Source organism: Idiotropiscis lumnitzeri, chromosome 10 (genome assembly GCF_059441095.1).
Source record: "Idiotropiscis lumnitzeri isolate Australia: NSW breed Sydney's pygmy pipehorse chromosome 10, RoL_Ilum_1.0, whole genome shotgun sequence".
Lineage (NCBI taxonomy): Eukaryota > Metazoa > Chordata > Actinopteri > Syngnathiformes > Syngnathidae > Idiotropiscis > Idiotropiscis lumnitzeri.
Genome location: NC_142400.1, coordinates 10,780,434 through 10,797,093, shown reverse-complemented (window position 1 = coordinate 10,797,093; position 16,660 = coordinate 10,780,434). Strand labels below are relative to the sequence as shown.

At 40.2% G+C, this 16,660-nt stretch overlaps 1 protein-coding gene across 4 annotated transcripts in view; it reads left to right on the top strand.

The window, feature by feature from the left end:
• Positions 1 to 16,660, top strand: part of ptprub (protein tyrosine phosphatase receptor type Ub) — a 160,030-nt gene that overhangs the window by 100,552 nt on the left and 42,818 nt on the right. For all 4 annotated transcript variants that reach the window (XM_088306271.1, XM_088306270.1, XM_088306269.1 and 1 more), the window contains exons 8-10: positions 9,068 to 9,385; positions 12,006 to 12,115; positions 16,103 to 16,304. In XM_088306271.1, the coding sequence (XP_088162397.1) occupies positions 9,068 to 9,385; positions 12,006 to 12,115; positions 16,103 to 16,304 (630 nt within the window). The remainder of the gene's footprint in view (positions 1 to 9,067; positions 9,386 to 12,005; positions 12,116 to 16,102; positions 16,305 to 16,660) is intronic.

Sequence of the window (16,660 nt, the reverse complement as noted above, 5' to 3'; positions counted from 1 at the left end):
CAGCGATGTGTAACAATGACACACGCAGACATTTCTACAGCAAATCAGTTGCCTTTTACGTCTGGCGACAAATACAAGATTGGAGTTGTTCCTGTTCGCTGCTACGGCTGAGATAATGTGTGCTCAAACCGCCATCCGCCGCAGACCATGCTTATTGACTTTTGAGCCCACATACACTTTGATTTGGCAGCAATGTCAAGTAAACAATTGAATCGTGTTGTACGTAATGTTGTATATTGTGTCTGTAACCGTGCAGTATGTTCTGTACCATTACTCAGTGACTTAAATGCACACATTTAAGTCAATGATTTAAAGCGACCTTTGACGAGTAAAAAGCTCCCCTGAAGGATAAAAAAACGCCACTGGATAGGGTTTTTATTTAAAAAAAAAGAAAAAAAGTTTTATTATTCACTCGGGTTTCCATTTTAAATAAATTTTTTCGTCATTCTGGTTGAAATCCTTCTGAATGAAGATCTCTGGTCACCCGTTTACATGTGACGTAATCTTTTCCAATCTGCCGTTTACTCCACCCTGTTAATCAGCTGTTTTAGGGACATGTGAGAATTCGTGGCTGCGTGTAATACATCACATCTAATTCCACTGATGCAACTTTGCTTATTTTATGACCAACTATGAAGGGGTCTAGGTGACACCAGGTCCACTTACTTTCTCTTGCAACTATATAGGAGAGAGTTCAGTTGTAAGCACTGTACTATTGCTTTATTTGGCAGACTTTAATTGTGTGTAAAACACGTGTTGCGCTATTGATATTATTGCACTCCGTATTAAGGCTGTGACAGCTTAGCCTGAGAAACTAAACCATAACTCCACTTTGCGAGCTCATGGTAGCGCACAACTTCAGACGGGTCAGAAATTAATCAGAGTTGAGATTTCACCACGTGCCAACTTTGTGCTGTGCATTGCACCACAATTCTCACAACTCCTACTGACAAAACACACCTCGCTTAAGATTAACGAATATATTTTACTAATTTGCGGGAGCTGCGTTATTTAATTTAAGATGATTAATTCCGATATTAAGTGATTCAAGATCAACAGCTCAACAGCAACTCCCCACTGATATCTAAAATTAAAGTGCTGTATTGTGACCATGGGGTGAAATTCAATCAGAGTGAAAGTGATTGACAACTTGGGACTCATTCACTGTGACACACTTATCTCCTCCGAAAGGCTACATTTGCTATCACTGGCGTTCTCTTAACTCCGGAGCTGAAAGCGCAGAATAGGAGACTTCCTCCTGGCAGCACGGTCATATCGATTTGACGCTTATTTGAAAGATAAGAGCCGGCTGACTATATTAGCCCGTCTAATGCAGGCACCTTTGCTATCTACTGAAGGACATTGAAATTTCTTTTTTTTTTTTGGACAAGCGGGAGTCGTGACCATCAAGATTCAATGCCGGTACACACGTTTGCACGCTTGCATCATTTGAAGACCTTTTAGTGCATTGTAATTGGAATATATTGAACTAATTATGTGATTCATGTATGTAACTTGTTGTGTAAATCAGGAAGATTCTAGGACAAAATGAAAGTTTCCAAACTGTTCTCTTTATATAAAGAGACTAACATCTTCTTCACCAATTCCAGGCCAGTCTCCCTTGCATCACAGTTTTTAAAGAAAAAACTCGATGTCGGGAGACTGCACAATTTCATTGAAAAACATAATTTATTAAAAAGGGTGCGTATGATTTTTGATCAAATAGATCTATTGGCCTCATTGGTAAAAAGCTACATTAGCAATAGGTGACAATTTGTTCAGTTGGGTATGCGTAATTCAGAGTGCTTAAAGCCTGCGGTGTTCCACAGGGGTCAAATGGTTTATTTTGTACATAACTGATATACCAGATGTAAAGTTTTTGATTTATTCAAATTTGTATTATTTTGCAGCTGACGCAAATATATCATGTTCCGGGGAGGACGTGCAGCAATTTTCAGTCATCATAAATTGAAATGCGTAAATCAAAATAGTGGTTGGACATAAATTATCTTTGAATTTCAACAAAACCTAATTCATGATATTTTGGAATCGTGAAATAAGCACAGAAATCAATGTAGGAATTTAAATGGGGAAGATCAAAAGGTTTTTGAAATGAGATGTTTGGGTGGCTTAAAGTCTGCTGGAAATGTCATCTAAAATATGTGATTCAAAATTGGAATATTTTGAATCAGAGTACATTATATCCTCTGTATTGTGCACTTCATCTTCCATATCTGTCTTATTGTGTACAAGTCTCGGGTAATGCCTACAAAATCACTTAAGAAAAGATTTTCACATTGCAAAAAGAGTAGTAACGTTTCTATATCATGTTGGTTATCGAGATAATTTCTTGTATTTAAAGTCATGTACCTTGAATTGCAAATGGTCCTTTTCCTCATTGCCCACAACGATACAGCATTCATCATTTCCCAAAAAGATTTGAAATGTGGACACCCCAGACCACAACAGGCTTATCCACGTTGTTGTGGGCTGTCTCAGATTCTTATTCTTCATAGTCTTAGGTCCTTAACTTGGCGTGGCATGTGAACAATTTCCATCTTTCCTTTTTATGTTTTGGGGAATGAAATTGCAATTAAGGGTCTTGAGATGAGCCCTGTGTCTTTGGTAGCACATATTTGTGTGAGCAGCTGTTCTCTGTGATGAAGATTGCCAAGCTAACACATGCTGTTGGATATGGACCAAACCTTATATCCTGAATGTATGTCCTGAATCGAGATTCGAACCTGGGATCTCTTGTCTGTGAGGCACACAATAATGTACGAACCGCTAACTCACTGTGCCGCCAAGATTGCACAGATTCTGAATCATTTTCTTTTATATTGCAAAATTAATTGGGTTGTCCCCAGTTGGGTTTACTTCAAAATGAACATTTTGCAACGCCTGCCAACGTCTGTCCTCCCTTCTCATCTATCAATGTGGACACAAAACACCTGGTGAGATGCGCATCGGTCCACCGCCATGCTTCAAGATAGCATAGTGTGCCACGCTCATGTCAACGCGCACAAGCAGACGAAGACAGGACCGCTGCCTGTATCTGTACGTCGCAGGCACACTTTAAATGGAGAGCTTTGTGTTGCCCAAAGGCAGTCGTCATGTCATTCATGGTCATCACTCTTTCTGTGCCCAACAGTCTCTTCCTGCCACACACCATCCCTCACAAATCTCTCTACTGTGCTCCAGTGGAGCACACCGAGCCCCCTCCCCAATGACATATTAAAGCCACCCTTCTGTCCCCATAGCCAAAAACAACCTCATTCATCAGGAACCATGATTGAACTCGCAGCCCCTTCTCTCCCCGACACCCATGCACATCTCCAGCCCTCAAAACATAGTAAATAACAATAGGAAGGAAGTTAATAGCGGTGCAAAACTGGATGGGGGACAAAAGAGGAGGAGAGTATGCCAATGTGTGATAGAGTGTGTGGGTGAGGTTATTTTCTCTTTGTGACATTTCATGTGCACAGTGAATGTGAGGAAGGTGAAGCAATAAAGGCTTCATAGTTGCCGGTGTCAGTGTTTGTGAAAGTCATTAAACTCTTTTAATGAGCATTTACATTTCAATGACTGTGCCGTTGGTTTGTTCAACCATGTGGGATAAGTAATATTACGGGGTTTGCTGCACACTGATAAAAAGGGAACTTGGATGTACACCAGACAAGGATAGGTGAAAGCAAACAAATTTGTCCTGCCGTTTTTCTTCTTTGCTTGCTACCATACTTGCGAATGAAAGCTTTGAAACTTTCATTAAAGGTTAAAGGGGAAGTCACCCCGCAAATTTTCATTTCAATAATATGTTGTATGTGGCTCTATAAGTATGACCATGGTATTGTGATTGCAATTGCATTTGTGGAATTAGTTAGTGTTAAGAAACAAACCCCACCCTCTTTAGCCATCTCATTTTGTCACTTGCTTTCGACTGAATATGACATCACAGTTTCTCAGGTAACAACCAATCACAGCTCAGCTGTTTTCTGAAGTTGACAAAATGGCCGCCTCCTGAGATTTATAAAAACAGGTGGATTTTGCTTCTTAATTCGTTTTCCACAAACACAAAATTAATCAGGATATCAAGTTTAGACTAGTGGGGTTGCATCGAACATAATATTGTAAAGACATTTTTTGGGTTCTCCTGTAAAGAGATGGCATCTGAAAAACAAGGGGAAAATTATAAAATGATACAGCGTAGTTCCTCAGACTTTAGCATAACTGCTCAATAGATGCTAGGAAATCAGGCGGATAACCCTGCATTTATAACACTGTGGAGGGAAAAAAATAAAAATAAAAAGCTTAAGATTCAATCAAAGAGTAAACATTAAGACTCAACAACAAATAACAAATCTTCAGAAGTGCAATTACTAAATACGTCGTTTTCCCAGAACACTCCTTGCTCTTGTTTCTACGGTTCAACAGCATGGAATGATCAAATTCGTTTCATGTTTAAATTGCTGCTTATTCAGAGTTAGTCCCAGGACACTTGTTTCTGCACGTGTAGCCAAACGTCTCCGATTGATCGGCAGACACAGTTTCATACCTGCTACTCTCGTTGATGTTCCATGAACTGTAACAATGCAAAACTTCTCCACCTGGTGCAACTCACCTTCTTGACCTTCCTGCAGTCTGTAATCACCATCTCCTCAGAGTTCCACCGTCTCAACCATCTGGTCTAAGCTACCCCTGCTGACCCCACATACGATCTCCCAATCCTCATCGCCCCCTTGCTGTTGGCCTGATTAAGTTTAAGCATGAGAAAATTGATGCTGAGGCTATTGTGGTGAGCTGGTAATTATCTGGTGACCATAAGGGATTTTTCGGCACTATTTGGAGGAAAGCACATTTTTGCAGCTTCAGTAGCCATGCCTTGCCTCTGTGACTAATCTTCCACGGCCATGCAGAGTCTTCCCCTCCCTTCCAATCATGTTGGGTAGCTGGCTTCCTTGGGCGGGTACTGTAAAACTAATCTCCGTGAATGTGAACATGCTCTCTACCTGCTATCCAGGTGTGCTTGATGAGCCGTTTCTTTAATTATCAGCACACAGCCTGAAACGCCTCAAGTAAATCACGGAGGATAGGTGAGCATTTGTACTGCATGTGGTCCCCAAAGTACTGTGCGGTAATGGGCCTCCACCTGCTTCTGGGTCATTGAAACCGCCCCTGAAAGGCCCCGCTCTTGTAGCTCTGGGTCTGTATGGAGGGAGCCAACACTGAAGCCGGACTAAAATTAGTCAAATTGCCAGAGCAAGGACTAACCGCAAGCAAGAAGAATCAATCACAGTACATAGTTATGCCCTCCCAGCATTTGAAGGACATACATGACAGACTGTATATTTATGATATATGTATGGTCCAAAAATGTTTCCTCTTTCCAAAATATGATAGAGAAAGGAAGCACCTATTCAAAGCATGCCACAGGATGTGTAAAATACAGTGAAGGCATGAGATAAAGCTGAGTGTTTTATATTACGCATCATGACCAAAATTGTCCCGATGGTAGATATGTCATTGTATTTCCTTTTCACAGTGGACAAAGAATATATGCCTGTGCGTATTGTTATAATGTCTTTCTACATGTATTGTTCCAGCATTTGCTTTCAGATATCCATTGCCTAAACTAAAAGGTCTAGCACTGCTAGTATAATGCTAATCATTAGAAGGCTAACATTGTGTTAGCATTAAGCTAGTCAGGCCTATTTTAAGGCAGTTTTTCTGAAGTGGATAATGTTAATGTTTGTCATATGTTTAGCTTGACTGCAAACCGCTACGTAGAGTGGCATTAAAGGGCTTGAAGCTTCTTTTTTGAAGAATTGTTTGCGATTTGCTACAGTGTTGCTTATTGTGAAATGAGTGGAGGTCACTGCTACCATTTGGCTCTCGCATGTCAAGTTTGTACAAGTTGAAAAAGTCTCGCTACTCGTGTCTCAAGGCACCACTGTATTGCTAAAATAAAAGAAAATATAATCATGTTTTTTTTTTAAACAAGGAAATATTGTAATATATGTTTGTTTTTATCCTCAAATTATGTGATTACATTTCACAATTTTTGACCTTAGAAATAAATAGATTTTTCTTCCAATAAATAGTAAAACTGAGCATATTAAATGTTAGCTCGATTTATTGATAAAAGTTTCATCTCTATGCAAGGTCTGCCGATATCTTTAATCTGGTCAGTTATCGCTTCACAGTGATAATGGCTAAAGAAAAAGTATCTTTCCAGACAAACACCCTGATCTCAACTCAATACAATGTTTTCCATTGCTGAAAACTAAAGAGAAGGCAGTAATATTCACAAATAAGCAGCAAGTCCTCTCAATTTGTTCGCAAATTAAAACGGTCGGCACTTCATGACTTGTCATTTAGTTTTCTTTAAAATCTAGAGCATAAGCCAAATCATTAATCATCTTTGCCCAAATACTTCTAGATCTAATTGCGTCTAAGTGTGATTTTGGAATGTTTTGTATTCATGTACACAGAATGGAACACAAGGCACGGACGTCCTCGTTTGTTTGTTTTTTTTCTCATCGGACGCAGTCAGACCAAATCACCTCCTTGGCTTCGATGTACTGTCCCGTGTCACAGTTTTAGGGGAGACAACAAAGCAGAACCTGTCACTTCCAATCTCACGTCCGATCTCTTAGGATCAACATGGCGCTCTGGGCTTTCGGCCTTGTTGGGGCGGCTGCAGGGTGTCAGTGAATGGCTGCCCGTGGCACACCAACAAATAAGACGAAGCGAGTCTTGGCACGATGTCCACTTTGAGAAAAGCCACAATGAGCACACTGTGGCCTGTTTGCGGACGCTTTTATCAAGCCGGCATTTAAAGGCCACTCTTTATTTGACTCGGACTGTGCAGACTATCAATTATACCTCTGAAATACTTTTCAGCCACTCTCAACTATGCACCACAACCTTTATTGTGTGCTGTTGTTTATGAATCCCTTTCACCACATTAGTCTGCATGAAGTTGGAGTCAATGTTTTGGTCATTTTCTATCTCGTATGAGATGGTTGAAAGCAAATGAAAAGAGAATGCCAGTGACTGCAGCGTCTCCCTGTGTAGATTGGAAGTGTCACAGCATTTTACTTCAATATAATTGCTACCACAGGCAGTAATAAATGCAAATGAAGTTGGGCATAGTATACAATGTTATTTCTGTCTTGTAGTAGTGCTTGGACATGCACAAAATGGCAAGTGAAGAGATGATGAAGTGGCGCAGCAATATAAAACCGGCGTTATGTATATTAAAGGATGGAATATTTGCATTTAGTGTGCTACAGAGGATCTTTCAAATTAAATTAGTCAACAACTTTCTTCCGTCGCTGTTTATTGATGCACCTGCCTTCTTATTAAAGTTCCATGCACTACTAGTCAGTTAAAAGAAAAGATGACTAAGCTTAATAACCTGCGCTGATCTCGCACGAAACCCCACACACACACATCACCTTCCTGTCAGACCACCTTGCCCATTCCTCATCATGCCTTATTATCGTTAAAAAAAAGCCTCGTGTAGCTTGACAACGAGCTGTTGACTGAGTTAATAAGTGATGAATGCCACCATTGATAGTGAGGATGTCCTTGGCTTTAGTCCTCAATTGGGATGCCCTCCTGAACACTGGGGGGTCTGTCCGTCGCTCTACAAGAGCTTCTGTGTATGTGTCAGTGTTGACCAAAAAGAGAGTTGTCATTCTTTTAGTCGGACAACATTAACGTAACTATGACCAGAATGAACTTGGTTTCTTCTAAAAATAGGAGATGACCCAGTATAAAAATTGTCTTGCAGAAGTGAGCACCCTTGAATTGTTCTGTTTATTTCTTTTTTGGGTGGTGGGAGAATGAAACCACAGGGCAATGATCGAGGACTACTTAATAGTCCAAAATGAGACTGGGGCTTGTTTGAGAGCAACATCAAGCTGCGCACTGTCCGTTTAATTAGCACAAGTGACATGAGTTCGAGCTGTGCTGAAGGGGGCGCTGCAAGCGAGCAGTGCTTGACTGTTGCGTTCGTGTTATGGCCGCGTTTAGACGTGGAACATCCAAAGGTCTCCCATCGTGCCACTGGAAAACACTGATTCAGGGCTGTATCCCTCCAACCCGAACCCAGAAAAGAAGAACGCTCACGGTGCGTTCGCGGATTTGGGCCTGTACTTTAATAGTGGCGGGGTAAACACATCTGTTTACCAAAATCAATAACTGCAGCTTCCACAAATCCCATTTGGCAAAACTGAGTGCGTTTGAGGCGACATTTCTCAGAGAATATTTTTTGAAATGCACTGGAATCACATAAAAAAAAAACAATTTTGGAAGGAATTCAAGCTGAACGGCACCTTCCAATACCCTTTAAGCAGATCAAGCTTAGTAACGTATGTGGCTGAGCTCTCGAGATCAACTCTGTATCCCATTTTGATAGCCCAAATATATAAAACATCTTATTGGGGAAAAAATATGCATTATTTATTTATTTATTTTAAGAACATTACAAATAAACCTTGCTTTCTTGCAGAATACTATTTGTAGACATCCTCAATCCCGTGAGAAAATCCTACATTTATCCTATACTGTTGGTGGTTTCAGAGCACGTTTCAACCATCGATATTTGAAAGGAGGGCGCATGACAAAACATACCCCAATCGGACATTGTGAACTGAAATGGTCATAAATTGAAATTGGGTGGCAAATTAACTCTTTAAACGAACGAGAAAGGAAGCCTAGGAAACGAAAAATCCAAGCTACTGTGAAAGCAACATTTCTCCATGCCCGTTTTTAGACGTACAACAAGCCAAAGCCCTGCGGAAGAAGTCTCTTGATGTAGACTTTGATGGTTGGGAATCTGACAAATAGTGTAAACAGTGTTGGAAGCTAATTTGTGCCCAAAGCTAGTGGAAGGGCGCTTATGGCCACCTACAGAGTTTGACCAACAAATATGCATGAAAATGACATGGAGAGAATCAACATTTGTGTTTTAGTTCTAAATGTCAATGACATTTTCATGAATACTGTCTATCAATTCATCTCATGCTTCCTGTACAATTTTTTTCCTTTCCCTCCCATCCAGAGCCTATGCGTGCACTACGGGGCCTGACAGCCACAGACATCCAACCCAGGCAGTTGTCCCTGCTGTGGGAGAACTTGGCGTTCAACGTGACACGCTGCCACACCTACTCAGTGTCCCTTTGCTACCGCTACACCACGGCGGGAGGCGGCGGTGGCCACAACACCACCGTGCGAGAATGCCTGGCTGTGGAGCACAACGCCTCACACTTCACGCTGCGTGATCTGCCGCCCTACCACGGCATCCATGTCCGTCTGTCACTGGCCAACCCGGAGGGCAAGAAAGAGGGCAGAGAGGTCACCTTCCAGACTGAGGAAGACAGTAAGTCCCGGGAGGAGGTCAGGGAAAAGGATGACGACACTAAAACAAACAAAGATTTCATGCAAAATTGCGTGTCTATATAAAGAAACATTCAAACTTGACCGCAAGTAATCATCTTTGAAAAGCAATTATTTCCATGGTAAAATAACACCAATTTGTGTCTTGTTTAAATTCCCTTTCATTACAGAAGGCAATTGAAATATGTCAATATGTCTTCAACTCTTCATTTCTTCCACCGCTATGCAAATAATTCAAAACAGCAGTGAGTTGACGCCTTTTAACAGTTAAGGTTGAGTTGACGTGACGCAAACCGCACCATGCTTTAATCTAGATCAGGCGTGGGCAAACTACGGCCTGGGGGTCACATGCGGGCCCGTTAAACGTTTTAATCCGGCCCGCCGCACTTGAAAAAAATGTAACTTGTTAATGTTTTATTTTCTAAATACTGTAGTTTTTCAAAGACATATATATTATTGTAATGCTTTTGTTCACTTTCATTGTTCACTTACATTTAAAATTAAATTTATTTATTTTTCTTCGATGAGGTGAGGTTACCAAAACACTCCATCCATCTCCTTCTGGTCCGGCCCCTCTGTCAAATTCTAGAACCCATTGTGGCCCGCCAATCAAAAAGTTTGCCCACCTCTGATCTAGATTGTTGGTGCGAGCGCTCCGTGCCATCCTTGAGGGCTGATGGGAAGAGATAGACTGAGTCCACTCACTCATTAACATGCACGTGTAGATTTATATTCATACACAAACAAGGATTAAGGCACCACCAGGAAAAATATTAGTCTCCAAGAATTATATAATAGAAATAAGAGCATTAAAATATTAAGCAAGGCTGCTGGTATTATTCTGTTTCATTTCAACATTCACCTCATTAAATTAAAATCTTATTCTGAAGACTTTTTCTCATAATCTTCCCACTCTTTAACTTTAAGTGCGGCACCAATACTGCAAATATATTCTTGAATATTCAAAACTCACAATGTCGGCGGGTTTACAACACAGTGTTGTTTCGTGTCTATGGACAGTCGCAGCCAAAAGTTTGGACACACGTGTTATGCTATTAAATGAGGTCTATCCAAACTTCTGACTGCTACTTTGCTTATTGCAACACTGCAGGGGACAATGGAGGAGGCCCAAAGGGTAACAAAAATAGCGGTAACTCTTTAGAAGTCATCAACACACAGTTTTTGCATTCTATTAGCGGATCCCCCCCGTAACCTCTGTGGTTTCACTTAAATGTTCTAAAAACATTTTGTTTCCTTTTTTTATTTACACGGCTGCCTGAGCAAACCATACATTTCTCCTGCTGTAGTGAATCATACATCAGATTGTCTGTCAGCGATTACCATCTGCCGTATACTAAATGTTGGCAGCCCAGTGTTTGATTTAAAATGCCGTATGAGTCAAAGGATGTGGCTGTCTGCCAGCCTCATGTGTACTTTGCCGTTTCAAGCACGTTCTTCCGTCGTAACCGCAGAGTTAGTATTGTTATTTCATCGAGATGGATGACATCTTTTACTTCATGAGCTTATTTCACGCTGAATGCCAGAACTGCTGCGACTGTTACAGCTTGTTCTAATCACTGCTTACGCATTTCATTCACCATATGAAGCACACGACACTACATGTACATTCGATACACTATTCCATTTCATCCATCTTGGGCTGGTTATGATGTGGAGATGAAAATCCTTATGTAACCTGTCCATGCTTTTCTGATGCATTAATTCAGAGGATGATGTTCTGGCGGGCTGAATTAGCATAACAAAAGGTGCTCGTCATAATTCAGAAAATATATTCGTCGCCCCAATAAGCCCTAGATAGCTCTGTCTTTTCTTGCTTCTTATCCGCTGGTAATAATTTGTGTTTCGGCACATTATTTGGACCATGACAATTTTTTTTTCATGCTCACAACGATGACATGTACTGACAAAACAGTTGGGAAATAATGACTTATCAACTCAAGTAACACAAACTCTGCGATACCTCAATTTCAAAGATAAACTCAGATTTTTGGGTTGGTTGGTGGAGTGGTCCACAACTTTTGTGTATGTGTCGACTATCACTACGGTAAAATAAAAACAAATCATCAAGTGGGACACACAAGTACATTACACATTTAAAAAGCTTAAGAAAAAAAAAATATTATTGCCAAGTAGACCACAGTGTATCAGGCTAGAACTTCAGTCCTGGACTTTACAATGATCAAGTCAGTTATTTGGTTTTTTTTCGGGACATGATAAACCATATTTTAGCTTTCCCCCCTTGTACCTGGAATCCTGTGCATAATCCTCAAAAGTGCTTGTGTAAAAGAACTCATTCACTTCTTTTGTGTTGACGGACCATCCTCTCTTTGGTTTGAAAAGAAATAGGTTGCTCCCATTGACATTCATAAAGGTTTATTGCTCACATAATACAGCGTTGACTGAGGCTTAATAACAAACGTGTTGCATAATTGCATAATGGGCATAATTGATCCGTTTAATTTAAGCAATGGTTCTGCCTGGTATAAATGTGATGTGTTCTGTTCTTTTTTGTTCTGGAGCTTCAATATGAATGTGATCGGTCTAATGTAAACAGAAGAGGCTCACTTTCTCTTGTCTTTCAGTTCCGGGAGGCATAGCACCAGAGTCGCTCACCTTCACCCCGCTGGATGACATGATCTTCCTTAAGTGGGAGGAGCCAATTGAGCCCAATGGCCTTATTACGCAGTATGAGGTCAGTATTGTAAACCAAATGTCATAATATCTGTGGCTGCTCACTGCATTTTTTTTGTTTAAAATGTTCTGAAAAATATTATGTTGAGGGTTTCTGTATTTTTCATGGAATGTAAAATAAGAAAGCAGTTGGCTGGCATGTCTTATTTTTACTAAGCTATTGTCTGGATGTTACAGTGTCTGCTGCTTATATTAGAAAACTGTTTAATCAGATCCCTTTTACCTTTGCTCTTTTGTTTTTGTTTCTGGAACTGTTCCTGACACTCCGACATCTTCCATAGCCGGTATCGCTCTCATGCATATGGCTTCATTTAGAGAAACACAATGCTTGACTGATCTGCTGCGACCGGTGATGGGGACTTATCTATTATTGCATATTTTGTGCCTACAAGAATTCAACCCTGACATACTGCAGACGAGAGACAAAATTACCAGTGTTCTAACACAAACTAAATACGGTGCAACTGCCAAAGTCAAAACGCCCTTAAGGACGTACAATTCAATCTACATCTTTCGGGGAAAAAAACAAGCAGTACCACAGAAGGGTACAAGTGATTGCAAACAACATAAAAATATAAAGTGATGGAAAATTGAGGGGAATAGAATATACACACCTTTGTCTAGCTGCTCAGAGCAACATTTCTCACTATATAAGAAAAAAGTAGTGCAAGCCAGTCAGTAAGATGCTTGTCAGCACTGTGATTGACTGGCGACCAGTCCTAGATGTACCCCGCCTCTGGCCAAAGTAAGATGAGATAGGCTCCAACGCACCTGTGACACTAATTAGGACAAGTAGTATCGAGAATGGGTGGATGTTTTGTACCAGTGCTAAACTACTAGTCCTCTCTCGCACTTGTGTGATTCATCGTACCAAAAAAAAAAAAACAAGATACTGCATTAGCTTTCTCATTGATACTGTACGCTGAGTTACAATGACAATAAAGGGATTTCTAATTCTAATTCTATATCATAAAATTGGTCTTGAAGCAAAAACCACAGACAGGCTCATTAATAGATAACACACATGCATATGTGATGCTGTAGGCCATCTTGTTGAGCATGATCATGATTTGGTGTTTATTTGTACAGACCTTCTGTCTGTGGCACGGCCTGCCAACGTTTTTCAGCCTTTGCCTCTCTCACAACGTCCCTTCAAAGAAATTCTTAAATAGGATTTGCAGTTTGACATGTGCACCACATTCCAAATTATTATGTAAATTAGGTTTTTCTCTGATTTATTATTGTTTATGAAAATGGACTCTTCAATAGAATTTTCCGGGCATTAACTGTTAGAGAATAATTTGAATGTGTCTAAACAAACCTCTCAATGAGAGCTGTGTATCTATGAAATAAAAACATTTATTCAAATGCACTGTTTCAAATTATTATGCGCAGCAGTGTTCCAAACTTACTATAGCTGGTAAAGAATAGTAATTTAATGAATTTGCAGCATTGGAAGGTTGTATTTGCTGAATCCGAAACATTTTCACAGATTATGTTACATTTTAACACAGGACCACGTTTTTCATAGCAGCTTCACAAATCTTGTATTCTTTGAACTTTTTTGGAGATTCTCTGTTTAATCTCCAAAATATTTGCAAAATCTCACGAAGCAGCTGCTTGGATGTGATTTACCTGATGATGCAGAGGTATTCCTTGCAGCATGAGATAGTTCACTGATGAGTGCTGTGCAGACCCTGAATAGTCAAGATGGATGAAATAGTGTACGGTTGATGGATGGCCACCATGTCCCAAAAAGGCTCCAACGTCAGCCGGGAGGTTGTGGTGTCATGTTTTCAGCCGGAATCACCTGAAGGTGTTTAAATAACCTCTGAAAAGAATGTGGAGTTTGACTGACTACTTTCTTTGATGATACAAAATGAAGAACAGTCCTTTTTGCGATTTATACGCTTTATTATGCATGACAATGCACCATCTTATGCCGCAAAAAAATTCCCATGCAATGGGTGTGCTATGGGCATAAAAGGAGAGAAATTTGTGTGTGCCTCCCCAGACGATCAAACCTTTTGAGAAACTTTGAAGCATCCTGAAAAAGGTCTATGAGGGTGGGGGGCAGTTGCAAAAGAACTATGAGGTTGCGAGGCAGCTCACATCTAAATAGCAGCTCTGTGAGGCTGTTTTGATGTTCTGACATCCTGGAAAGAAATTGAAGCAGAAGCCATATAAAAACAAAAGTTCAACAGATGCAAGAAATCAAATAAAAGGTCCTCTTTTATAATGTTGACCCGTAAATGCAACTTCCTAATACTGCAAATTCATTGAGTGCCTGTTTTCAGTTCTTTACAATCTATAAAATGTATTGAAACACAGCATTTGAACAAAAACTATATTTTCATTTCTGGAAAAAAAAAATTGTTATTATTGCGAGATTTGTTTAAAACATTCTCTAACAGATGATGACTTGAAAATTGTACAGAGTGCCATTTGGATATACTATTTATAAAAATCTTGGAAAAGCTCAACTGACTGTAAATGCTTCATACAAAGCAATAGAAATTCTCTTCATTTGAATCAAACCAAACCATTGTCTACTCTGTTTGAACCCATGGACTGTTACAAGCTTTTAACTTCTGCTCTGCGCAGCATTTTCTTTCGGCACCAATAAAAGCTCTTCAAAGGATAATCAGTAAATCTGTGACTCAAGTGGTATCTTAGGCCCACCGCACACTTACACACTTGAGTGATGCAGCCAAAAGCAACTGAAGTGGACCATTGCAAGCGTGAAAAAAACCCCCAAAAACAGTTGATGACCATTCACCGCACATGCACCACACATCCACTGATGCGCTGCAACAAGCAAACTTTGGTTTTGAGGCTCCATGTACATAAACTGAAGTGTATTCCTTTTTTTTTATTTTAAATAAGCCACCAAAACATTGTCAAGGGAGAAGCGAATGGCCACAAAGGAGAGGAAACAGGTGTGAATAAAGACAGAGTAGATTTTGTGAGGCTATGAGCAACGCGCGATTGTCCTATTCAATGACTGCACCCGTGCTTTTCAGCGACAGAGACTCTACCCGCTTTGCTTTCCTGTCACAGATTCTTATGAGAATTATGAGAATAGTTAAGATTATTTTAAAACACACTAAATGCACTACATGCTCTGTATTTGTACGGTTTGGTGGTGGGCACCGGCTGGCTAGATCTCGCTTACACCTGAATATATTGATTTGCTGTTACATTTGTGACACTGTGCACTTATAATTACATTTTCCATCACCCCAAACCAAATATGGACCGTCAACTACTTGTGAAAAGTAGTTGCCGAACCTCTTCACAATGTGTAACAGCTGCCGGTGACCGTGCAAGGTGACGTTGACTCAAGAAAACGAGAAAATGAGAGATGGGGTCACATGGGCAGGTGGACGAGTTTGGAACTGTTCATTTTCAACTGTACGAAAACCGAGTTGGTGTATGACATTTGCGACATTTTTACGAGAAATGAAATAATTGAACGGTTTTCGTATGGCCTGCAAAGACTGCAGCGTATGAAAATGGAGGTTTTACGGTAAATGTGCAGATTGATCATTTTACAGTTAAAGTACATGTCAGGACTGTGTGTGTGCATGTGTGTGCGAGTGTTCATTCCAGAGACTTCTTGCAGCTCTTAATGTAATGTATATGCTCATCCTTGTCAGATCGCTGCCGTGCGATCTCATTTTAGCGGGGTATAATTGTCACTTGAGAGGACTATACTGTACAAGTGTGTCAAATAATCCCACCAGTAAATTTTGGGCCGCAATGTATTAGTTTTAAATTGATGTAGCGACGTTTATTAGAGGCAAAATATCTTCCATTCCATTTAAAATGTGATGTCAGTGGCTGGCAGAAATATAGGAGTTCAACTTTTTATTTTAACCATCGACAACACCAATCCTCAATTACAGCAACGAATTGAACAATCCAGTTCCATTTTAAAGGATATTGACACTCCCGTAACTTGTTCTCATTTCTCGTTGGCCTACAGATCAGTTACCAGAGCATTGAATCGTCTGATCCCGGCATCAACGTCCCAGGACCGAGAAGAACTGTATCCAAGCTAAAGAATGAGACCTATCACATGTTCTCCAATCTTCACCCAGGAACAACCTACTTGATCTCCGTGCGAGCGCGTACGGGGAAGGGCTTTGGCCAGACAGCCCTCACTGAAATCACCACTAACATCTCAGGTATTGTGTTGCTCAAACTTTCATTTGGACTCATATGTCATTGTGGTCCATCTGGCCACAAATAACCATCTGCAAATTTTTTGTTGGATGGAATCATAAGGCATTGCTTTAAGCTATAAAAAGCAGACTTATGAACCACAATAAAGGATAATAAAATCCCCATCAACACCAAAAGAAAATGGCAGCCCAATATGCTATTTATAGACAAACAAAAATAATATTATGTTACAGTGGGTCCAGTCCAATCATATTTTGGTGAATGCACATCTCGTAACACCAGATTTTATTTTCTTTTTCTTTACTTTTTGGAGGAAAAGGGTGACGAGTAACCATCACGCATAACAGAGCTTAACAAT